General features: G+C 39.2%; 1 protein-coding gene across 5 annotated transcripts in view; it reads left to right on the plus strand.

Moving 5' to 3' along the window:
• Positions 1-25,798, plus strand: part of ABI1 (abl interactor 1) — a 77,933-nt gene that overhangs the window by 38,845 nt on the left and 13,290 nt on the right. For all 5 annotated transcript variants that reach the window (XM_027717453.2, XM_027717454.2, XM_027717445.2 and 2 more), the window contains exons 3-6: positions 10,441-10,617; positions 20,343-20,357; positions 21,077-21,177; positions 24,557-24,697. In XM_027717453.2, coding sequence (XP_027573254.1) covers positions 10,441-10,617; positions 20,343-20,357; positions 21,077-21,177; positions 24,557-24,697 — 434 coding nt within the window. The remainder of the gene's footprint in view (positions 1-10,440; positions 10,618-20,342; positions 20,358-21,076; positions 21,178-24,556; positions 24,698-25,798) is intronic.

The following is a 25,798-nucleotide window of genomic DNA, read 5'->3' on the forward strand; positions in this document are numbered from 1 at the left end:
GCTGGGTCTGTATTTCCTGTCGTGCAGTGGTTATGAAGTGGTGGGGGGTGGGGTTCAGCCACAGCTGAATCTCCTGCAAATACTGGAAAGCATATTCTAGAGTGATCAGGGATTTTGTGTTCAGAACAGGGAATAGCACCATGAAAGCTACTTTTCTCTCTCTCTATTCCCAACATGTGATGCTCAAAAACCATAGATTTTAGAAGGCAGGTAGAGATAAATGCAAATAATCTCTCCATCTCCCCTTCTCTGTGTCTTCTCACAGAGATCTGCATTAATGATGCTTTTTTTTTTCTACCTGTGTATTGTACTCAACCTCTTGAAGAAAGTGTTGAACTAGCAGTTAAATTTGAAATAAATAAAAAGTTATCTAGAATACAAAAATTTGTTGTGCTCCCCATGAACATGTATCAGAGATCATTAGAGGGCTTTTTTTTTTTTAAAGAATAATGTTCATAATGCACAAACCAAACTGCACCATGTGTCTGTTTGGTTTGCTCAGATGGTTAAAATCTTCAAGTAGAGTTTGCCAAAGCACAGGAAGTGTGACCCGTAACTCACTTGTGCATTTTCATTAGCAATTAAAAGCACAGATGGAAGGTGTTTTGCAGAGAAATCTGGGGTAACTTTCTCTGTTTCACTGTGGTCAGAGCAGGCAGCTGTGGCAGCAGTGCCTGTACCTGTGCCCACCTACACTCTGTCTGTGTCTATTCTCAGTGCTGCTGCAGGTGCACAGCTCCAAGAAGCTGGCCCAAGCAGCAAAGTTACTTGCTTGGCGTAGCACAGGAAGTCTGGCAGAGCCAGGAATAGAACTTCAATCTGCTGTTTTCCAGGCTCTTGCTTCTAGCCACAGACCCATCCCACCTCTTCCCTTCACTCGACTGATGTCCTGGCAGACAGCTGCCTCCTGCGTGCAGGGCCAGCTGCTTCTGCAGCGCTGTCTGACCTCCATACTCCAGATGTTTGAAGTTCCATTTCCCCCATGCTTATGTGAACTTTAGCAAAATGCTTCTGGCATTTCTCCAATGCAACAGGGAGGAGGGAGGACTGTTGTCTTTATTTTTTTCTTTCTGTAATGCAGGCCTCTGTACAGCTGCTAAAAATCTCTTCCTCTGTAGGACTTAAACTGCATTTGCCTTCAGTTACCATCTGCCAGTCTTACTTCCCACATCCCTCTCCCTATTTCCAAAGACACTCCTGCAAACCTCCCCTCCTTATGCTCTGTGTTGGCATCATCTTCCTTTCAGTTGGGGAATGTGGGGAGCAGGGGTTGAAGGTGTGATGAGACACTCTTGTGTCTCTCCACAGATATTTCTCATTTATAGACCCTTATTCTCTGAGGTGGCATTTCACAGGTGAGACCTACTATTTTCTGTCAGCTGCCCCATTTTACATTCTCAGCGTCTTCCGTGACCGTGCTCTGAAGAGAATAAGTGAGAATAACATGAGAAGCTTCTTTCCTTCTGTCCTGTCTGGAGGATGAATGTGTCCTCCGTAGCAGTTCTATTTGCACTTGGCACCAGGAAAGAAAAATCAGGCATGAACTCAAGTCTGGCTCTTGGACAAGTGGCCTGGTTTCTTTGCTCTGATTCTTGTCCTAGAATGTCATGTACCCGCTGCCGGCCCCTCTGCTCTGTCCTTGCCCCGCATCCCCTTTCTGCTCAGTTTCCCCAGCAGAACCTATGACTAGATTTGCCAATAGGGTACTCTGAAAAGCATCTATATAAATAATCCTTTAGCTAAACAGGCCTCTCTTTTTCCTTTTCATTGCTATTGTGTAGGTGTATGTGCCACTCCACAGGTTGTGTTTTGGAAATTGGGGTCCAGTTGGGGTCCACTTCTCGGTGAATCCTAGTCTTCCTTTTGGAAGAAAGGCTAAAGCTGAGGGTATCTGTCTATGCCCAATAGTCTTTAAGCCTGTTTCTCTGGCTTTTGTTTTCAGCTTCTTGATTTTAATGAGACTTTTTTTTTAAACACTTGCAAGCATATGTTCTGTCAGTCAGGAATCAATTTTTTTTTTAAAGTATGTCTTGAAATCAGTGTGGTTTAAGAAACATGCTATGGAACTATGTGCATTATTGTTTTACATTCAGCGCTTCTGAATTCTAAAACCATACAGAAAGCAAACTGTCCTGAATAAATGAGATATCTATGGTATACTTCCCTCTCTGACCATTTCCCCTCCACAACTGTCCTGATATCCCAGAAAAAATATGTCTATGAAGGTATAAAAGATCTTAACTTTGCTGAAATCTTGTCTGCTTTATGGTGGTGTCAATTGCTTGGAGAATCAGACAAAATCTGCTAGTGTATATAAAGGAAAAGGTTTTAATTCTTACGTCAGGGGCTAGCTCCATAGGATTAAACTGACATATAATCTGTGTTCAGAAATAATTAAGAAATACAGTGATAAACTATCAAAATAAAGGCCACAACCAACACTTTATAAACCTTCCTTCCCAGATATTACGGATGATATTTGTAAGACGCATTGTTAGCATTGTGATTATATATATGTATATAGTTTATGTATATAAATATATTTTGTGTATAAATATATTTTAATTAGATTTACATATGAATTACTTCTGGAAATAGGACTTAATATTTCTGTTGTTATTTTTCCTTTGATCTGTCTAGTGCCTTTCCCCTGCTCTGCTGATGGTGAACACTTTAATATGGACTGTGAAAGTTGCTGTATATATCTGTGTTGATGGCCTTAGTTCATTGTGTTAATCTGTAAAAGCTCTTGAATGTGAGCCCTCTTTTCAGGAAAAGGATGGTGACATATCAGATTATGAGGCACAGCTTATCTGGCTCCTCTAGCCTTTTACCTTAAGAGGCCTGGATTTACCAGGACTTCAGGAGATGAAGCTTTCTGGAGAGCCTGTCCTACTATTGTCACTTGTCTGCATGCTGAAGGGAATGTGTGAGAAACTTCTATCTATAAACTTACCAGAAAACATTGCTGCATTTGCAGCTCTTAAATCTATTTCAGTTGCCTCCTACATTGCCAGCACCACATACAAAGCAAACAAACAAGGTGAAACTCAGATGTCTAAATGCTTCAGAGGTGATAGGAGACCTGTCTTTCATGGTGCAGCTTCAGAAGGCATGGCAGGATATTCTGAGGATTCTCAAATGACATTTAGACAGTGGGGTTCAGGCAACTATTAGCCATAGTGATGGATTGTGTATGTGAAATAATAAAGCCTTGAAATCCTTATATTCTGAAAAGAATTTGGGGAACTGAAAAGAGCATCTCTGTTTCTCGTCTCTGCTAACTTGCTTGTTGCTGGCACTGACTTTCTTCTGTGGATTGACTGATAAGTTGACAGTACTTCAGGAGACTTGACTCTGGTGACTGTCCAAGGGGCTGTTAAAGATGTCTTGAATTCACCTCTTGAAGGGGGAGATGCTAAGGAAGACCTTTTCTCTTTTTGTTGTGAAAGTGAAAAAAGCCAGTAAAAACCAGTAAAAAGCCTCTAGTATGGTAACTTGAGATGAAGATGTGTTCAAAGCTAATTAGGGACTTGAATTTCACACAGTTAATGGCTAACTGGACATGATAAAAGGTTGCATCAAGTCTTCTGCCTCAGAGACAGGATTGGTCCCACTAGTTACTAATAACAGTACTTCTGTCAATGTTTCATTCAGTTTTTTTATATGCTTCTCTGGTGTTGGTTAACTTAACCAGATGTCTGTGCTGAAGAACTGGGAAGAGAAAATGCTCACCAAACTGCCCAGTTTTGGTCTATAATTGAGTTGGTGCAGTCACAATTTGGGTATTCAAACAATTTCTAGTCAATGGAATTGACAGTTCTAATTCCCAGTGCCAGTACAGCCTCATACTTGGGAGAAGATCCCCATGGACTAAATGAGTGCGTGCATAGCGATAACAAGGGTGACCAATGCCAGTTGTGCTGACACTCTGCTCTTTGTGTCTCCCGTGAGGCCAGGCTTGCTTAGTCTCAGGCTCTCCTGGATAAGAGATGGAAATAAATTATTTTAGTTCCACAGGTAAATTCTTAAGTTTCTCGAACAGTATCTTGGTGGGGATCATACAATATATATATACTAGTCATCAAGTCAAATGCTTGAATTACTAGCACTTTAATCATGAGTTAATGAAATGTGTACTTTGTAACATTGTGCAGGTATGTGACTGTATGTGTCATAAACCCACAAACTACTCACTTGCCTGATGTGCTTTATACCTATAATTGATCTTTTCTGTAGAATATTCCTCTTGCAGTTTAGATATGTTGACACTTCCTGTGTTGAATAATACTGAGTTTTCTGTTGAATTTTCTTCACAAAATAACAGCATAAAATGGTGCTCTCGCTGAAGAAGTTAGCTGTCTGTCTGAGCTCATTAAAGCTGGGGATTTTATTGTTCTTTTTGTAGGTCAAACTGACTTCTTGCAAGTGGCCTGTAGGGCCTGCCTTGTCCAGAGTCTCTTCAATGCCATTACTCTATTATCCATAACTCATCTATTAGAGTCTTATTAAATACAATTTCTTTGTGGAAGTAGCAGTGGAATAAATCTGTATTTCTAAAACAGAAACAGGCTTATGTTCTTAGTCTCATCAGTTTATTTTCATTTCAGGGAAGCTTATTATATGAACTATAGAGCAAGACAACGAAATCTGTAATTTTGGAGAATGACAATGAGGGTTAATATTAAAGCTGGGTCTAGGAACAGATTGCAAAGATTGAGGGTTTGGGTAATTTTTATTTATTTAAAGGATGCTGAAAGCACCTTAGTGTTTGTTTCTTAAATTATCTTTCCTTTGGTTAACACTACTATTTATAGTCTGGGTGTGTGAACTTGTAGAAAATATTTTTGGTGTTAGAATGTGTTTAGCATTCAACTATATGTATTTTACTGCTATTACCACCTAAATCTGAAGCTGTGGCTCATTTTTACAGGTAGTAGAACAGAACTTACTTTTCATATGCAAATGTAAAGTAGTAAGCTTAGAATCCAGACAGTTGTCCCAGAGGCCGAGGTTGGACACTAAACTTTCTCTGCGTCACTGTCTATCCCACATATTCTAGTTTTATTGACAAGATTCACTGTGAAACCTGTGTCTTTGCCCAGTATTTTGTGTCACATCAGGCACAGTTTTTGCTGAAGTAAGATGCTATATTTGATGGATTGCCAGCCTGATGGGGTATGTCAAATCTACTGTTCCGATTGGCTTGTCTTTGATTAGAGGTTTTAGGGCTCTTTTTTTAATGTCATTCTTTTATAAGTCTGTGGTTTTGTTTGTATAAAGTAATTCTAATATACTGTTAACGTTTAGGTGTGTATATAACACTGATTACCCTGTAACCGGGGCTTTACTTACTTGAAATACAATGTTAGTAACAGACCCAACTCTATATTCAACACGAACTGAAAAATCAAGAAAGGGATACAATGTCAAAATTACAGAAAACTGCTGCCAGTAAAGCTGCCCGGCCTTCCTTGTCTCCTCACTTTAGAGAAAGTAGCGGCTTAAGGAAGCCTGTAGATTTTGAGCCTACATTTCTTTTTGTCTGAGTGGCTTAGGGACAAATTGAAAAGTTACTGGCTTGTAGCAGTGTGCAGCACAGGACATTTGTTTTAAGGCCGTTCATGATGTGAAAATAAAAGTTCTTAAAACCATTGCATGAAATGGCCTGAAAAGCTGTCAGTAAAAATGGTGAAAAATGGTGAAAAATCTGTCAGTAAAAATTTTAGGATTTTTTTTCTCTTATGTGTTTGGATGTTAGGGTTTTTTTTAAATGAAGGAAATGTCCTTGAAGTGACTTTGTGCTCTTCCTCAAACTCATGTGGTGATTTGAGTTTTGGGGCTTTTGGGGGTGGGAAGGGGGCGTGTTTCCTAAGTGGTTTTTTTTTTTTTTTGGTGGTTTGGTTAATTTGTAACTTTCTACACTGTATCTTAGTCTCTCTTTTTGGGAGTTTTGTTTGTCCACTCCTTTAACCTGGTAGCCACCACTTTCACTGTTAAAGACCTGGGGAGTTGTTCTCTCCCCTAACCATTACTACACACTTCCCAAAAGCCTGGCAGCTTTTTCCAGCTCCACCACACAGGTGAGTGTGTGTGCTGTTACAGCTTCATTTGTGAGGAACTGGGGAGGAGCAGAGTAGGAAACTTGGAGTTTTCCTGCACAACACTTCTGGAGTACAAGTCCAAAGGGTATTTGCTTGGTGTAAATTTGTGGTATTAGTGTAATGAGTTATCCTGTCCTTCAGGACAGCATGAGGTTGGCAGTACCTTGTTAGTGGAATTGATTTGATAGAGATTATTCTTTTTCTTTTATTCCCTGTTCTTTACCAGCTGTGCGTCCATTTGGTGAGAGAAGTGGTGGCTGTGTGAGTATCTGGCTCATAAATTTGAGTTGCAGTGGTTCAGGATTAAAAAAGGTTGTAGAAGCTTGAATTGGTTTTCTTTTTCCCTTCCCCCTCCATATCCCTAGATCCCTAGATGTGTGAGCTGTATTAAAATATTAAAGATATCCTCAAATTAGCTTGGCCAGATGTACTGCATTCTCTATTTTTTGTAAATTGTTTGTTCTGGGCTTGCACACTCTAGCACATGGGTAGAGTGCTATCTACAGCACAGAATAATAAAAGAATGACTATTTGCTGTATCATTGCTGTGCTCCACTTGGCCTTGATGCTACTTCTGAGGAAGCAAACAGTTAAAATTTAACTCTACATCATGTTGTTCAACTGGGTTTTTCATATGACTTGAAGAAGAAAGATAGTGGAGGCAGCTAATAATTAACAGTTCCTTCAACCTCCAAGCTTAATTTTGCTTCTGGATTAGCTGACATAGTCCCTAGCACCCAGTTATAATGGCAAAGGGGTTTGAGTTAAATTTTGCTTCCCAAAGGAAACATGTTGTGCTTTTCCCTCTTCTCCAAATCAATATAATGCTGGACTTTTTGTCACTGGATTATGTTGTCTAGGAGTGAGAATCCCATCCCAATACCCCTGATTCTAAGTTATGCTACATATTTATGTTTCAGCCCAGGCCAAACATACATACTTGAAGCTGGTCTGACTCTTTGCTAATGCTTATTAACCTGTGTTAACCCAAGTCGGCTTGCCATACTTTGCTCCACTGTCTTTGATGTTTAGGTTTTATGCATGAAATCACAAACCAGCTACTGTTTAGCTGTCTTGTTACCATATCAGACCAAACACTTACTCATAGCTACAGATGTCAAATGTGACCAGAGTTTTTTGAGAATTGTCTGTTTTGGCTGTTACCTGGTATGTGTGGCATGTGTCTCTTGCACATTAACTCATCTGGCTGGATAACTATGCTGTCCTACTAAAAATTGTTTGTGTGTCGAGTATTTCCTCTTTTGGAAGTGAAAAACATTGCCTATGACTAAAGAATAAACTTCCACACGAATGTCAAGCAAATAGATACAAATAAAAATAGAAAAATGAACAATTGTTGTGTGCTTTGTTTTGCATAATGTTCACATCAGAGTTACTAATATGCAGATCTAAAAAAAAAAAAGGTAATTTCTTGAAGTAAGATGCTGTCTAGTAGCTCTGATGGGCAGCCTATTGCTCTGGGCAAAGCATATGCTGTGAGCCTTTTCTTTGCATAGGGGTAAAATCCCGCCATGCTTTTCCGGTGCACCAGATGTGGTGGGAGTTGCAGTCTCGTTTGCTTTGAACAGCAAATTAGTCTCTTGCACAGACATGCCTGAATGCTGTTCAAGGCTTACATATGTGCCCCGTTGCTGGCCCTGTGCTATGATACAGTCTCCTCTTTGCTCTCTGATACAGTCAGTCTCCTCTTTGCTTTGTTTACCTTAGTGAAATCCATGCAAAGGCTTTACGGATCACTACTACATTTTGGATAAGCTGTCTAATAAAATTAATATATGCTCTTTTCTTGTTCTAAGAGTTTTTTCCATTAACAACGTGTTGCAGTATTACTTTAGTTTCCAAAACAGATACGGTACAGCATCTTTTCCTGGAATTTCTTACCCTCTGCTGCAGTAACTTATGGAATTTTCATTGTTTTAGGGAGGAAAAATCAGACTTTGTGGACTACCTGCTAGGAGAAGATGCATCTTTTTGTACTGTGAAGGGCTTTGTTTTGTTTCATTTCTCTTTTCTTTTACTATGAACGTTAAGAGAATGCTTAGTATGAAGATGCATTTTTGTCCATCCACTGAACAAAAAATGAATTTATTGGTAATAACAGATTTGTTTTGTGAGAATGAAGTAGAAGCATGATTTATTTCAAGAGACATAGCAGTATTTTAAAATATCCGATTTTGAAACATTGTAGTGTGTTTCTTAGACTGGGGTTCTCAGCCTCCTATGTTGCTATGTTGTTCTAAGGTTGCTCTAAGGTTGGTTCTTTTTCTCACCTATGCAGTGCTCATGTATTAGAAAATATGAAGAGTTGCTTATTATTAAAGAGTTTTAAAAGGTAGTTTGAGAGTTGCTGTTATTGAACAGAAAGGCTCGGGTTGTATGGAGAAATTGGAAGAGAGATGATCTAAGAACGTGTAGCACAACACTCATAATCCTTTTCAACAAGATCAAGAAACAAACTAAAGGCAGAACTAACATGTATGTTTTACTCTCTAAAAGGAAAAGAACAAATAATAGCTGGATTTGAAAAAATGAGTAGTCTTATTCTTTAGTCCTCATGCTATCATCTGTGAAATTTGCCATCAGAGCAAATGTGGCTGCAGTGGGTGATATCTGATACTGATGTAGTGGTAAATTCTTGATATATAGGATTGTCTCTTGAAAAGGTATTTTTTAAATTCCTGACTTGGGGATTCTTCAGAGCATGAGCATTTGGAACAATAAAGCTTTCTCTAAAGTTTTATTGGAATATTTAATTAATTTATTTCAAGTAAGCTAATGCAGACATGCATTTTTAATGTCCTGCATTGCTCTGGAAAATCACAACTCTTACTTCTGTTAAGATTCTCTGTGCTTCCAAAGTAAAAGAACCTTTTGCAATGTTACAAGTAGTCTGTTATTTAGCTCTAAGCTGTGAAAACAAGCTTGCTTGGTATTCCTGCTTTAGGTGCTTCTCCACTTGTGTTTCCACTTATAATCTGCAATGGTATCTAACAAACCTATTAAGGAGGGGTTTATGTGTTTCTGTAGTCAGGAGAATTTAAGATTACTTGAGCATGTGTACCAGTTACTGAAAAAAGCAGTTCTGCTGAAGACATTTCACAGTGAACACTGAACGCTGGCTTTCCTAGAAATGGTCATTTCCTGGATACTGACCTTGTTTTTTTTCCTCTTGCCTCATACAGAAGTAGAGTGAAAACTAATTCTGTGCTTCATCTTTGACTCTGCTTCACTAAACAAAACTTTGCACAGCACAACATTCATTTTAGATAAGACTATTTCTAGAGACATACCTAAACAAATACTGATGGACAAGGATTTTTCCTTCTTTTTGAACCTTCACTCTTTTTTTTTTCTCCTATGACAGTCTCTCTAGGAGGAATTGATACTTACAGACTAAGAATTAGTTTCTTTAGTGGAAAAAGTGGTGACTTGATAGGTTTTGCTCCAAGTGGTGTTTTTTGTCAGACACCATCTCCTGCTTCGAGATCCTGAAGTTCTAGTAGGTACTTAAACCAGTAAATTCAATCCCTGAAGCTTGAAATAGGCTTTCTAGAGGTGGGAGTTCCTGTGACATCTGATGCTTGATTTGGACTTGTTCTTCTTCAGCTAGGGTTTAAGCAGTGGTTATATTGCATGTAGAAAAGTGTCTGTTATGTGAAGCTTAGTTTGATTTTTCACGGACTGCTGGACTGGCTTTTCTTTGTCTCTTTAGGTATTTTTCTAATAAAATTATGGTACTCAGCATATTTTATATTCCTTTACTTGCATCTTTAAGGCTTTGTTTTATTCTTTTTAGTAAAGCTGCTATGAACACTATGATTGAAACTAGCCTCAGTGCTGAAATTAGTCCTTCTCCGTGCAGACTCTTACTCTGACATGCACTGATGGCTTTGCTGAAAGAAATTACTGCACAGACTTCCCAAGCTTAGTCCCCCTCTGGGCTGTGGGCAAATTGCTTAGCTTGTCTGTCCTGGTTTCCCAGCTGTGGAGTCGGAATAATTTATTACTAGTGCCAGTCATAAGAACACTGAGGGTTAATCTGCAAGGACTGTGTCTGCATAGTGTCTTTAGAGTGTCAAACCAGTAATGTATAATTGTAATTTTATTATTAATATTGGTTATTTCATTAAGGTGTAATTTTCTAACAACATTTGTGTAGATTAAACTCATTTCATCAATAAATTGGCATCCTTCCAGCCACATTAACTTAGTTCAGACTCTTCATCTAACAGTGAAGCCTAAACATGTAGCTAGCTCTATAAAAAAAAACCAGCAAATGCCTAAAGAAACCCATACTTTCTTGTTTTCAATCTAGACTGTGGACATCCATAAAGAAAAGGTCGCTCGCAGAGAGATAGGCATTTTGACGACCAATAAGAACACATCAAGAACTCACAAAATTATAGCACCAGCGAACATGGAACGTCCTGTAAGGTATATTCGAAAACCTATAGACTACACGGTGCTGGATGATGTTGGCCATGGCGTAAAGGTAAGAATACCCGGATACTTGAGGACTCCAAGTAACACAGACCAGGAGATAGGGTCAGGGCAGAATGCTACTGATATTAAAATGATTAGTTCCTTTATGATAGGAAGGATTATGGGTTTAATATGCTCCCACATACAAACATTACAATAACAAAATGGATTGTTTTACAGTGAGGGTTTTTTGAGCAATGTTTGCCATAACCTTGTGACTGTCAGTGGTAGTCATACTGTCAGGAAATAATGGCTCATAATCTTAGCCGTGGCTTTTTTTGACAAGTCATCAGCCTGACTTAGGATTGCTCCTTCCTCCTTTTGATTAAATTGTCTCTGCCACTCCCTTTACTTCTTTAGTTATTGAGAAAAATTAAGTCCTTTCCTATGGGGAAACTAGCTGGGGGTGGGGTGTTTTGGAGGGTGGACAGGAGAAAGGGGGTCAGCTAGTTTGCATTTAAATCTCAGTGATTTTTGATGTCTCACTCCCATGCTTTTGGGACAGCCTTGTTTTCCTTTTCTCTAAATAAAAACCTTCATAAATTTATGTCTACCTCCCTTGAAGTGGTCATAATTGAAGTGAATTAGTATAACACCATTTGCTCCCTGGATATCTTTTTGTAATAATATACCTTTGTATCCCTCTAGAGCAGGCCTTCCAGGTATATTCAGTTTGCAATAATCTTCCTTTGGATGGCATTTATTCAACACCCCAGTATCCTCTAAAGCTTGATGTGCTCTGGTCAGTCACTTGTGCAGCTACATCAGCCTGTCGTGTGCCCTTTGAATGGCTGAGCTCTTGAGGAGCAGATCTTTCAGAATTACTTGACACAAAAGAGTACCAGTGTCCCTCCTGCTCTGTAGTAACCCTCCCAGTCGCCAGAGGAGTCTAATTCCAACACAAGTTGAAAAGCAGTTCTATACCCTGACAGCTCTAGCCTATGAATTAATGTAGTGACTTTAGGCTACCTGATCTTTTTCTTTTGTTTGTAACTAAACCTGTATTAAACCTGGTTTTTTACACTAATAATTGAAGCCAGACTGGATGAAAAACAGTCTTGTGTAGAAGTCTGAAAGACGTGGTCTGAATTTCTATAAAATAGAAACACTGGAGTCAGAGAAATTGGTGATTTTTCAGTACAGTCTGCATTTGAGCGCTCTATGAATAGAGAACACAGGAATTCAGTGTCAGGTTATTGGTTTCTGCATTTAAGTGCTCCAGGGATCAAGTGCTGTAGAAGACTTTTAAAAAGTAGAATAATTACTGTTAGTCCCTGAAATTGATGCTTTGCTGAACTACTTGCATTGTGCAGGCTCAAAACAGGTGGTTTGATCCATGAAGGCTAAAGTTGTTAAGGCATAGCAGTTGCATTTTCCAATATGGCTATTTGCTTTTGGGAATGCCAGTGTCTTTATTCACGTGACCCTCTTTGTTTAGGGGGTGGAAATAAAGTGCTGTTTACCTATTTCTAGGCAGCTCTTATACTATTTTTCTGGTAACGGGTTTTTTTAAATGTTAGTGGTTTATTCTATATTAAAAACTTGGTCTTTTCAGAGGTAAAAAAAAGCTTCTAGTAGTAACCAAATTTACCAACTCATTAGAAGTCAGCTGCAAATTATATCTTGCTATTGTTTCTTCATTGAGTGGTTTGCCTAAGTTATTTTTACAACTGTGAAAGGCATGAAACACTTAGCTGGTATTTTCTATGTAGACTCGTTACACAAATGAAATAAGCTGCCAACCAGACCTCAGGTATATAGTTCAAGGTGGCTGTCATGCATTTGACACCTTCATTAGTGTTGACATTCACTGGACACACTGCTGGACACACTCATTATGTCATTATGTCATTAAGTAATGATATAATTAAATGTTTTAGCCATCATATTAATTGGGTTCCAAGAGTGACACAGATCAAAGCTCTGAAGGAAGTAGCTTACTTTGTCTGCAAACCTAGATGTAGCTGGTGCTGTTATAAGAAAATCAAACCAAAACAACTTCAGAAACCAGATCAGGTCCTGTTGGAAGTCAGCACAAATAACAGATGATGCTGAGAACCTGAGTTGCCGCTTGGACATGCAAATCAGGGGGAAGCATATTGAATTACAAACTTTATCTTGTCCAGAATGGTCTTAGAAGATGCTTTAGATTCTGTTAAGTGTTATTTTCTTGAGCAAAAACTTCACCCTAAGTTGGACAGCAACATGTCCAACAAGGCCTTATAAACCATGTTTTTCCAGAGGAAAAGAAGTTTGAGTTTTGCCTAGAATAATTGTCAGTTTGGCTAACTTGTGGGTCCTTAAATGTCTTCTGCTGTAGCCACTATCAGTAAAATAAAGTACAACACATACATTGGCATTTAAGTATTAAATAAAATTTATGTAACACTTTGAAATCTGCAGATGACAATATTGCTGTTAGTGGGACTCTGTTGTGTTCTGGTGCAGGCTTTGATAAAGAAACAGAAAGGAAAAACACAAGGAAGAGAAATCAAAAATACAGACTGGATTATACTCTGTTTCTGCTTTTATTGATTTCATTAAATATTGATACTAAGAAAAATGTGATTTAAATATGCAGTATATTTTTCATGGTGATCCTGAATTATTTTTTATAAAAAGTGTACATAAAAATAATGTCTCTCAGAGTTAAAAAAACAGAAAGGTGTAATCTTCAGGGTAAATGCTATCTTCGCCATACATTTTCCATCTGAGCAAATGCAGGAACACCTCCTATATATACTCACAGCTCATTTTCTTTGTCTCTGCTTCTTATGGCTGTGTAGAAGGGATGCAAAAGCAGGTGCCTGCACTTGGGGCAGGAAGAACCTGCTTCCTTCTGTCTCACATAACATGCAGCAATTTTTGTGGGGGCAGGTGAGGGTGGAGGTGGCAGTGATGTAAGCAGCTGCTCTCTATAGCAGGTTTCCTCACTGATGGGAGACATTTCCTCGGAAGGCAGTGCTTTTTCCTCCCCCAGCAGCTTCTTGGTTGAAAAGCTTTTGTAGAGCACCCTAGGATGACAGAGTTGCAGGGACAGTTATAGACAATGTCTCCAAAAGGAGGAAAGTTGCTGTTTTTTATATATGTCCCTATAAAGCCGAGGCTAGCATCAGTCAAAATTAGGAGGGCTTTTAAAGTTGATTTGCTAGCAAGAAGGCTTTGCCTTGCAACACAGTTTTGTGAGGATGGCTCCGAGAAACACACAGGCAGGCATTTCTGCTGGTCTGTTAAATAGTTGCTCAGCTGTCACCCTCTGGGCATAGGGGAGTGTAGCTGAAGTTGTTCTTGGTAAACAAGAGCAACTGTCGTGATATGAGTGTCTACCTTCCTGTGTGGAGCTTGGTTTAAAATTATTAGGCAGAGGCTACTTTACATTTTCTTCCTCTTTTTCTCCTTTTTTTTGTGAAAGGAAAGAAAAAATATACTGTGCCAGCAAATAAATAAGTCAAACACAATTACTCATACAGAAAATCCTTAGTTTAAGAGTGGGGAGAAGAAGGAGGAAGCTTGGAAGCTGTCTTAAAAGCCCTAGAATTTGCCCTTAAAAACCAAATTCAGAGGGGCCTTTGAATTTATTATAATCTTTTTCGATTAGGAGGCAAGTGGAATTGCAGCAATTTGTAAAATGGCAGCTAAGTAGGAAATTGAAATGATGCCTTATGGTACAGGCAGATAAAATGTTGAATACATGCCTAATTGAAATGCCTAATAGCTGTAATGGGATCAAGTTCATTTTATGGAACTAATAGTTCTTCAAAACCAAACTTAAATTGTATGTGAAGATTATTGCTTTTCAGCTTTATTTAAAAAAAAATAATAATTTTGTCACCATAAAAAAATTTGCATTTCAGCACATTAAAACTATAAGAAGATTTTGAGCCCAGGAAGTCAAACAGGAGTTAAGCATTCAGAAATCTTTCTCAAGCAAATAGAAGTTGGACGGACTCCCTTAAAGTAGGGATTGGGCCAGAACTTAGCAAACACCAAGCTTAGAGAAGGGTGTCTTGCTCTCACCCACCCTTCTCAGCCTGTCCTACTCGCCTGCAGTCCTCATGCTTTCATCTGTGTCAGTGCAAAAGAAACATGCAGATGAGATGCTGATGTGAGGGTGGAAGGCTACCTAATCGTGCCTACTTACCCTTTAGGGTAACACTGTTTATGTGTTAGCCACTGGAGTATTAACTTTTAAATAATTCACTGTAATAAAACCAAAGTGAGATAGGGATCCTGAACCTGAGCCGCTGCTGCCTTTGTCCCCTTACCAGCCTCTATCAGACATTTACGCTTCAAAGGATGTCATGTTGCCAATTCCATTAATGTCACATCATCCCTCTGGGGTCACGGCCCAACAGTAAATACTGCTGTAGGGTAAAGAATGCTTCTCTGGGAGAAATAGTGACTTCCTGTTGCCAACTCTAATGACTCTGTTGTGAGTGTTAACACTGCGTGCTTTCCGTAGGGCACTTGCTACTAGAAATCAGAAGCGTGCCTAGTGTCATCTGATACAATGTAGGTCTCAAGCCTTTCAGCTTGCAAAGAAAACTCAAAACTTTGAGGTCTCTTTATTTTCTAATTTTGAAAATACTTTTTTTTGCGTTAACCTTTTTTATTGTAGTTAGATGCAAAGCTACCAACTCAATTGAAAAAGCTTGAAGTCTTTAAAGGCAGGAATCTTGGTATCTTTGTCTGAACAAGACTACTGAGTGCTGAGGGAAGAATATAAGGTTCGTCTATGATCCATGAGCAGGTTAATGTTATGAGTATGTTAATAGAAGTTTAAAATGTAAAAAACATTGTAAGGTCACATTTGACGTGAAAATTTTTGCCTTTTAATTGGAAACAAACAAAAATAAAGGAGAGAAGCAATACTGACAAGCTACATCTGTTTGCTGTAACAGAAGGCTAATTATTATGTTGCAGATAATACAGAGAGAGGTTATAGTTAAAAGATAAAGGTAAAATATCACTGAAGAGAGACTTACCTACATATGTTCAATTTTGAAAGAAATATTGATTTGAACCCTAAATTTTCTCCAAAAAATCTGCTTTAACATGGACTATAAAGAGATAAAGAACAAAAGAGGCTTCTGACACATTCTGGTAAGAAAATTGAGACACAGGAATCATGTCGTGAAAACTGCACAAAACTAGTGGCAGAAGTGTGTTACCCTGGGTGTCTGACACCCACATACAGCCTGCCTGCTGAAAGGCATCTTTGATTATATATTCTCCATATCTTGATTTCTGTAAGGAAACCATATTCTAGACTTGGGGCTTTACTCTTTCTTTTCCTCAGCCATCCCATACCTTCATATACAAGCACCTTTCCAGCTGCTGCTTTTCTTGCTCTGTGTCACCTGGTGGTATTCCAAAACTCCTGCACTGGTGAGGCAGGAGGCAATCTTGAGCAAAATTGCCAAGCTGCACACATATAATAGCACTTCAAAAGGTTTACTGGCCAGCTACCTTTCTGTAGGGACTGTCTTCCTTGACTAATAAAGGAAATACCTTTTTTAAGTAAAAGGGGAGGTTGACTAAAGAGTCAAGAGCAATCATGTTTTGTTTTTTTTTCTATTGCAGTTGATGACTGTGATTACTGGTCAAAGGTTGACTGATCTTAGGCCGATTATTGCTTTTGCAGACCATAAATATTAAAGTTACAAGTATATTACTTGTAACTTAGTATTAATGGAGATACTTACTATTAATGGAGATTGGAGTGGCACACTTTGTAAACTTTTGTTTCCATTGATCAGCACTTATATTGCATGATCTTTAATGATGACTTTCAGTGATTCTAAATATGGCAGGATATAGAGAAATTGGCTCTTTAAATTCAGGAGTTGGAGAAATAGTGAGCGACAAGGGGAAGTACAAGCAGCCTGCATAGAGATTTGAAGTTCCTGCAATCTGAAATTGGAGAGTTCATAGCTGACATGTGCAGGAGAAACTTGCTGGACATCACTGTGATGAGAATTTTGCTTCTGTGTGCAAGTGGCCTTTTGTATGTTTATAGATACAGTTGCTCACATTAATGAGTTGTGTGCAACATCCCTACCCCTAGGTTTCCAAGCACAGTTTGTAGCTCAAATGATAGCTTTATAGTTCTCTGAATCATGACTAATGTTCCCCCACAACTTGTTACTTTGCATGAAAACTATTAAAAACAGTTAAATGGCTCCTCCTGAGGCCAGCCATTGAAGTCCCTCAATGTTCTGGACATCCTTTAGCTACCAGCAGGTACTTCTGATTGTCTCACACCCTATCCATTCATACAATTCTTGGTCTTGTTCCCTTTGCCCTCAGTTACAGCAACCTGCAGTACTGCCTTTATTTGCAGGTGTTTTTGTACTGTTTAGGCTACCAGAACTGAGTATGCTGGAATTGCCAAAATAGTTGCCTTAAGCAAGTAAGCCTCCTGGTATGAGCAATCATTTCTTGTCCTTCCAAATTCACAGCTAAAATTCTTCAGTCCAGGTGTTCTAAATTCCTGGCATCAGTTATGGGAGCAGCCTCACTTTTGGCTTTGATAAATGCCTTGCATGGCTGTTGCAAACACCTGTTTTGCCCATTGCATTACTGCTTTCCAGTCCACTGTTGGCTCTCAGTCTTTGGTCAACCTGCTCTTCCATGCTGTTGAAACCCTGCAGATGTGTCACTGCCCTAGCTGTGATATTTTGGAAATGCAAAAAGGTTGACTCCTATTTCTTGAACCCGAGACTGTGGTTTCTTAGTTTTGTGACAGCCCTTAAAGCTTTATCCAGGACTGCCACATGCCTTTTGGGTTTTCCCTGAAAAGGCAAAATTGTTCTGCTTGCTTCTTTAAAACATCTCTCTGTTATGATGGTTGCAAGAAAGCCCAACCAGTACTGCTGCTTACCCTGCTGTCTTGTTTCTGGGAACATCCTGTTCTATCTAGATGTCTGCCTCAGCATCACAAGCATTCCCAGCAAGCCTACACGCTGTGTTTTTGTTCTAATCTGTGTGTCATCCTGGATGCCAGTATCTGGCTGACAACTGTCTCCTGTGTGTACAGTACTACAAGTAGCAGGAGAAGCAACTCATGCTCCTCATGGCTTCTGCAGGAGTTCTCAATGATGCTTTTTATTTGACTAAGCCATTTTCCTTTTGCATCTCCCATCTCTTATTTTATACCCTCTCAGAACAGTCTCTTCCCTCTTCAAGCTGTGAACCTTATGCATGCTGCTGCTTCTCTTCATGCCCTGCATTTCCTTCCTTCCTGGCTCTGACCTTCTCGGTACTAATCAGGCAAGTTGGTGATGGTCATGTTCTGCCAACTGGCTAGCTGGCCTAGAGGCATTTGTAGAGAGATGCTTGAATGTACATTAAACATGTTGCCCACTTTTCCTTTTGGTTTTCTGCTATCTTTTTTTCACCTTTTCCTTAAAATCATGGTGAGTCTAGACTCTGCTGCATAAACTGTTCCCGATTCCAAGCAGTTTTCTTTAGTTGCTTAGAAAGCATTACATTTTGTTTTCAGACCAAGAAATGCAGCAATGTTAACCTCATAAGCTCAGCCAATAAATTAAAAAAAAAGTCTCCTCCTAATTAATTAGCTTGTTAACCATGATTAAATAGCCATATGGTTCATCTCGCTTTGATTCATTTGCTTTCCTCCCTTACTTAGGTCTTTTGGATCAGGAGTTCCTCTCCCATGTGAATCCCAGTTCTTGTTTATATTGACAGCAACAGAGAGGATCTTTTTACTTATAGAAAGCAGTATGACAACAGTTTCTAATTCTTCTGCACAGTCGAGTGTGTATCTGTATATTGTTTAACTCATAGCAAAAGAGATAACGCTCACCTGATGTAGTGCTAGAGATAGAAATAAAGGTTAAGTGCTGTTGGACTTGAGATAAATGTTCAGTGTGTTAAACAGTACTTAGCAGTAGAAAGGCTTGAAATAAGATGAAGATAACTGAATCATTGCTAGATGTTGATACTCATTGTCACTGCAGTGGAGGCAGAATGTAACAGGGATTAAAAAGGGGGTGGAGATACTCACCATAAATGCTGAGTGACACTGCATAAGCGAAGGAGAGAAAGGAAGCATTTTGGGTTTATATCTTTGAGGCAGGCAAATTTAGTAGTAGAGGCTGGATAAGAAACCATGCCACCCTTCCTTTTAAACCTTTAAAAAGTTTCTAGCTATGGCTGCTGGTGAGAGACAGGACCAAGAGTTTTTCACTTTTTGGTCTCCTTTAACAAATTCCTTGTATTATGCCATTGCCCCTGGCAACTGGTGAAGGAAGGGGAAGAGTCACATATTCCTGTGAGAGGAGAAAGCAAATTTCAGTGCTAAAGGCCTGTTTTAAAAATATAATACCTTGGAGACTACTCTGGCATCTTGGAAACTGAGCCTTCATGTTTATCCATGAAATAAGTATGTGGGGACAGAAGTGGTTTAAGTGCCTGCCACTCTGGTGATGAACCTCTGCCCTGACTGGGAGTAAATGGGTTGACCTTAAAATTTACTTACCAGAGCTAAACTTTTTCATTTGAATTTTGGAACAGGTTTTGTGTTTCTGTTCTACAATATGAATAACTTTAGGGCAGTGGCTTTCAACCTCTTTTGATTTGTAAACGCCAACTGTTTTTCAGTGGTTTTGCAGACCCTGTTGGTAATCTCAAATGCACATTGCTGTATAGCATGTTTTATTTACTTTTTTTACTGAGTTCGTGGATGCCTTTAAACTGATCTGTGTTTCTTGGAGAAGGAAGAGAAAGTGCAAACCACAGTTCTAAGTGCTGTGCCTTAGGAGGCTTCTTCTGGAAGTGACAGTTTATTTCCAAACAACCTAAAAAGAAAGCATCAGGATTATTTAATGTCTTGGGTGTTTGTGTTTGCTTCCCCCCCTCCCCAAATTGATGAAACCAATCTTTTTCCCATTCAAAAACATGAATGTCTATCCCTGCATCCCATTCCTCCACCCCCCAGGTCCCCCTGCCGAAAAAAATCAGAGAATTTGACTTGAATTTATTTAGAATTTTACAGGCTTTCATCATGAGGTGAAGTTTTTATATTTTTTTCCTCTGCAATCACAAAGGCTGTTAAAATGATACAGTGGAGTCACATAATGACTTGATTCTAAGAGCTAGAATTTCAGAATAACAATCATTAGAGCCGTGCCAACACAGTTTTGAGCAGCCAGTGTTGTGCTGGCTTGAATCAGATTTCAGTCAATAAACCAGAGGTGAAAGGCGCTGCTGCTCATCCTGTTTGAAAATTCCCTTTTCTTTATTTGCCATTCAATGCAGCAGCTAGGATTTCTTCAAAACACGTGAAGGTTAAGTGTCAGAATAACAGGCACGTTTCTTCTACACATATAGCTGAAACTGTGTTCTGTGAATGAATTCTTAAATGCACGTTGCCATTGAAATAGCATTCATTTGAATTTGTACTTGAATGGTCAGCAAAGCACTTTCCACACCTTTACTGCCCATGAGGAGCCTGGCAAACATATCTGGCAAAGCTTAGCTAAACTTAATTTTGACACAAGTGCTTTTCCTCTGGTCACTTTGTCAGACATAGAACTTTCAATGACTGAGACAGTAAAATCTCTATTAGTGTACTGGGATGAGCTAATTATCTGTAGACACAAACGATTTTTTAAAAAATGTGATTATCTGTAGTTTAAGCTGTCCTATCAGTTGTGATGGATCTGCCATTAATTTCTACCTTTTTCCCCCCCTTTTCTTGCCAACGTTAAGTGGCTAAAAGCCAAGGTAAGAAGTATTATTTCTCCTTTGACCCACAGTGCCTCATGTGACTGATAGTAGAGGCTGCAGAGCCATTAAAACTGAAAACTAGCGCTCTCTTACACTCTCCTCTGCTTTCCATAGGATATTTAGATTAAACATGCTATACTTTTTTTTATTTACAGCATTTAGCGTTTGTCAATATATCTGTGATACATTGACATCTGCATTTATACATAGATACATTAATTTCTCTAACACATATAGTGCTTTGCTCTGAATTTAGTAGATGCCTTGATCCCTTCACTTACATTTTTTGCAGGAGATTTCCCAGACAACCTGAATGACTCTGCTAGTCAAATAGCAGGGCAAATTGAGAAATTCTGGGCCATGCTGGCTGTATTGTACTGTCAGTGTTAAAGTTTGATTTAAATTATTAACACCTGAATGGCTATGAATACAAATGTGGCTTCCCTTTAAAGAAAAAAATTATATAAGAGATTTGTGCGTGAACCTGTCAATTGCCTACCTTTCTGATGTCTGTTGTAAATTGATAGCAAAAATATTAAGCTTGTATTTAGACTCTTTGTATTTACTGGTGTCTGTCTTGTGTGTAGCTGAAAACTTGCTGTTTGAAAGCTGTCTGGGAATTCTCACTTCATATTCTTACACTTAAAAAAAAAAAAAGCTGTCAGTAATAGGGCTGCTCTGTTACAAAAATAAAATCATGTTTTCCCTTATTTCAGCATGGAAATAACCAGCCTGCAAGAACTGGCACCTTGTCAAGAACAAATCCGCCTACACAAAAACCACCAAGTCCTCCCATGTCAGGCCGGGGAACTCTGGGGTAAGAATGGACTGCTTGGTCCTGACCGTGTAATAGAGACTTTTAATTGTGCTTGTGTTGGTGCTTCTTAAATTCATGGGTAGATGACAATTCTGATTGCCTTTAGCAAAAAAATCACAATTACCTTTTCTGTATAAACCCTTTCAGCTGCATTGGCTCTTATTTTCCTGATGACCATTTGAAAGGTTTATTATAGATATGAGTAAATGAGGAGCCTGTTGTTTTTGGGGAGAAATCCTTAGTGACACAAAAGAATCTCAATTAGGTTTTAACTTCAGTGGGGGAAAGACCTCATTGGTAAAGTTTTTATCTACTCATTTCTCAATATTAGATGAGCTATGAAATGGATGTCGGTGCTGTATTTGTTGCGTTATCTAAGCACAATTTGTGGCATTGTGAATACAGTGGCAACATTGATTCTTGCAGGCTTGTGCATTTTTAGTTTTATGCTGAAATGAGGAAGGATTTTGCTATTCCCAAGTCCCACTGTGAGCACAGTTCCCTGCATCTATTTTGCTGCTGTGGACCTGTGGGGAGTGAAATCTGCTTATCTTGATGTGCCAGCAAGTAGTTGTTGCTAGAGACCAAAACATTAATACTTAAGAAGCTCAGTGCACGTGCCATATGGTTTTGTCCGTCCAACTGTGTAACAGCTTCCAAAAGGCATCCTAAACGACCTTCTACCTATTCGTCACACTCAGCCTTTCCTTTATGCTATGGGGGACTGAGGCATTGTAAAGCTGACTGGCTGGTGTGGTTGTGTTAGCTCCAGGTACGTTGTCTGGGAGGGGCAGGAGGCTGGATAAAATGAAGAATAATGAGACAGAACAAAATGGGGATCAGGAGCAATGGTCAAGGAAAATTAGAAGGAGCAACTGCTTTTGTTGAAGACTTAGTGATTTTTTTTTAATCCAGATTCGATGCTTTGATGGTACTGTTTGTTGCTATTCCACTGAGAAATTACCCTAGAGGTTTCTTCAGCTTGTTTTGTGAAAATTCCCATTGCTCAAGGGCATGAAATCAGTATTCCAATTGTGTCTCTTATCCCAGCTGAGAAGGAGTTGTTTATCAGTCCTGGGAACCTGGGTAGCTCTTTCATGTCCTCTTGGATGCTTGCTAGTGAAACAGCAGCATTGATGTACTGGTGAGCTGCCTCTCTAATGCTCCCCCCTGAACAAACCAGAGCTGTTTGGTTGCCTTAGCTGATGCCTGATAAAGATTAATCAGCTGAATGTCATTTCCAGATGAGCTTGACAAGAGGCAGCAGTTGGCTGAGGGGGAGGAATTATGTGGGTTTGTAAGAGAGATTTCTATCTGCCCTTCTTGTTCAGGAAGTACAGTTCTTGTCTTGAGCAGCCACATTCTGCCAAAGCATGAAATATCATAGGCATGACTTACCCTAATTTATGCAGAAAAAATCGCTAGAAACCACAGGGATACTACTCTTCTCCCTTTGATCCAGAAGGCAGAGATAAGCGCCTAAATCAGAATGAGCGAAGTGTGTAACAGGGGCCTTTAAGTACGTGCTGCCTGTTGTGCAGCTTGTCCTTCCAAGGCAGGACTATACAAAGGAGTATGGTGGGGAGGGAGTCCTGCACAGAAACGGCATGGAGTGAAAAGGGAAAGGGCTGAAGCGAGCAGGGGTCTCTTGAAGGGAGAGACTGTGGAAACCCTTAGATGCTCAGGTTGGAAGTACCATGTAAGAACAAGTGAATTGGTGGAGCTGGATGGTGGGAGTAGTTGAAGTTGTTCCTCGAGGGTCCTGGAGCAGAGCAAGGCCTTGGACTCCCTGTAGCTCTCCCTCTTGGCAAGGGTTATCGGATCACAGTGAAACATAGAGGACAGTGAGGTGGGGAGCTCTGGGGAGTGTCAGGAAAGAGTGCTTTCATCCTCTGTAAGGCTGGCAGAAAAGCAAAGGGAAGGTTTGGATTTGAGTGATGGAAAGAAACTGGGTTTGGCAGCTTTGGTGCTTAGGAGTTTGAGTTCTTCAATGAAGCTGAGAAGGACAAAGGAGAAGGTGAGGCATTGCTGAACCTGAGGATGCAGTGGGGTTTTGCTTTTGACAATATTTTTTAATTGTATAGGCAAAATAGTTGGTACTGCAGAGCTGAACAGTAGTTCCTATTGCCAGTGCATTTCAAGGTAGCGTACTTTAAAACAGTACTTTTCAAGGTAATTTCTGTTGGAAGCACATTGTCTTCCTTGCTTATAATTTTATTTGGTAGTCTTTAGATCTCTCTCTTACAACTGGAATACAAAATTTCTTTACTTTTTCCACAACTGATCTCTTTTGGCAGATATATAAGTGGTGGCAGCTTGCACATTAAAATCATCTAGAGTTCTTTATATAGGCAAACTAATTTACAAACACCACAGTACATGAAAACAAGTATAGTATTTCCACTTTTTCCTTTGAGAGGTTTTAATAATAAATTGTTACAGTTTAAGTTTAGTACTGTTGCATTTCATATTGTGAAAAGGAAGTCAATAAGTTTCTTGAAATACCAGGAAACTGTATAACTTACCAACTCAGTTATAACCAGTAATCGAACAAATGATTAAATACCAGTAGTTAAGTGTTTTTGTTTTTGCTTAGCTGGTGCATTGCCAAATTCCGTGTTTTGCAAGGGATCTCTTAGTTACTGGTGAGAACCAAAGAGCTCTGCAATTCAGTACAATAAACACACTGTTCTTAAGGCAGTAAGGGGTCTGGAAAACAGATCTTGAAAGATCCGTGTTATGTTTCTGACTCAATGCAGTCTGATAGGTGACTTTGGAGATCTCTGGGCTTTGCTTTCTTGGGCTGCAAAATGGAGGCAATGAAGCTCTTCTGTGAGGCACTTTTAGATCTGCTTATGTGAGATGAGATTGCTTGATTACTGTGTGAAACAGTGCTCCTAGGAAAAGCACTGGTGATTGCAAATGTCGCTTGTTCTGTGAATCTTGATGAATACTTTTAGCCAAGAATATCTCTGGAAAGCATTTGGAAGGAAAGGAAGAGGAAATTGTTACAGTGAAAGTTTATTGTGTGTGGTGTAGTGACAGGTAAACCCAGAACATTATGTGGATGTAGCTATTGTATGTTATGTAGTTCAAGGAATGCATTTTGGGTGGTATATTTAGTTTAGGCTTTTTTGACCACTTTTTGTGCTGTAGGCCAACTTGCATACATCTGTCTATGTAAGACTGCTTTAGACAGTTGACTGTGACCTGTCTACGGCCCAGTGGAATTTCTTTAATATACTGTAATGTGGGTCACTGTGCAGTGATCTCTCATGAAAACTTAAGAAAACAAATGGCTTTACTACTTCATTTATTTATCCTTTTGATCTTCTGATCCTTTATCTTTCTGTCTTCAAATCTTTTTTTCCTTTACCAGACGAAATACTCCTTACAAAACCCTGGAGCCAGTGAAACCACCAACAGTCCCCAATGATTACATGACCAGTCCTGCCAGGCTGGGCAGTCAGCACAGTCCAGGAAGAACAGCTTCCTTGAACCAGAGACCACGAACACACAGGTAGAGGGTTTTCTCACAGTAACTCTTTCCTGCCTGGCAAGCTGATGCTTACTAAAGTCACAGAAAAGCTTTGAATCTTTGGGCCTGTTGGCTTTTTGTTGAAAGGTGAAAAGGTGAGTTATTCTGCCACTGCATCAACAGAACTTCACTGCACTGTTGACTTCCATAATACAAAGAAGTTTCTTCATACTACATGTTCTGAGTGTACCTTTTTTAAAATGTAATTTTTTTCTTGAATTGCAAGACTAGATCTCTCTCTGAGCCTCTTGACTGAGTTCAGGTTTTATCAATTTGATTTTTATCATAGGCCTCAAACTGTGGGGAAAAAAGACAGAAGAATTCAATTTAGTTAGAAGCAAAAGGTTAGCTTACTTTTTTAGAGAGCTTCTTTCTTACTATTTTTCTTTTTTTTTTGTTAACTCCCAGCAGGCAGTTAAACATGGTAGGTCACTAACAGGGACTGAGAGAATATTTTGGACGCAGTTGATGAAGAAATACTGTCAGAATTAAATAACTTCTAAATGTTGCTGCATCGAACATCTTGTTAGCTGGCTACTGTGAATGCTCCATACTCCTGTCTCACAAGATCTTCTTTTATGTAGACTGCAGTTAGAAATTCAGCTGCAACCATGGTTACAAGATCAAGGTCTTCAGCAGACAGAACGCTAATTCTGAAGGAATTACCTTGCCTTCCATTTCAGATTACTGATTTTCTTTTTTTAACAGTGTTATTTTCTTAAGATATATTTCAATGATTTGCGCTTGACTCTTGACTGACTTGTAACTCTCTGGGAATGGTAAATAAACTGTAACATTACGGAGTACTCTTTAATTACCATGGATGAGTGAAAGTGATGTTTTGGCTTCAAAACATCTTGCCTATTTGGTTTCCTTTACATTATTAATTTAATCCATGTAAATTCCAGACTTGAACTAAGGAGCGCTCTTAGATAAGAATAAGGATAGATTCTGTCTGAATTTTGATTCTTTTTCAGCTCCCTCAAGGAAAATAAGTCTTATGGCCTCCAAAGGCATGTGTAGAAATGTTAGTTCACCATAAGTATGTTCTGCATTTCTGGCCTCTGACTTATATATCTTATA

This window comes from Pipra filicauda, unplaced genomic scaffold (assembly GCF_003945595.2).
Source record: "Pipra filicauda isolate LSUMZ 115617 unplaced genomic scaffold, ASM394559v2 scaffold1_size10287979_pilon, whole genome shotgun sequence".
In the NCBI taxonomy this organism is placed as follows: domain Eukaryota; kingdom Metazoa; phylum Chordata; class Aves; order Passeriformes; family Pipridae; genus Pipra; species Pipra filicauda.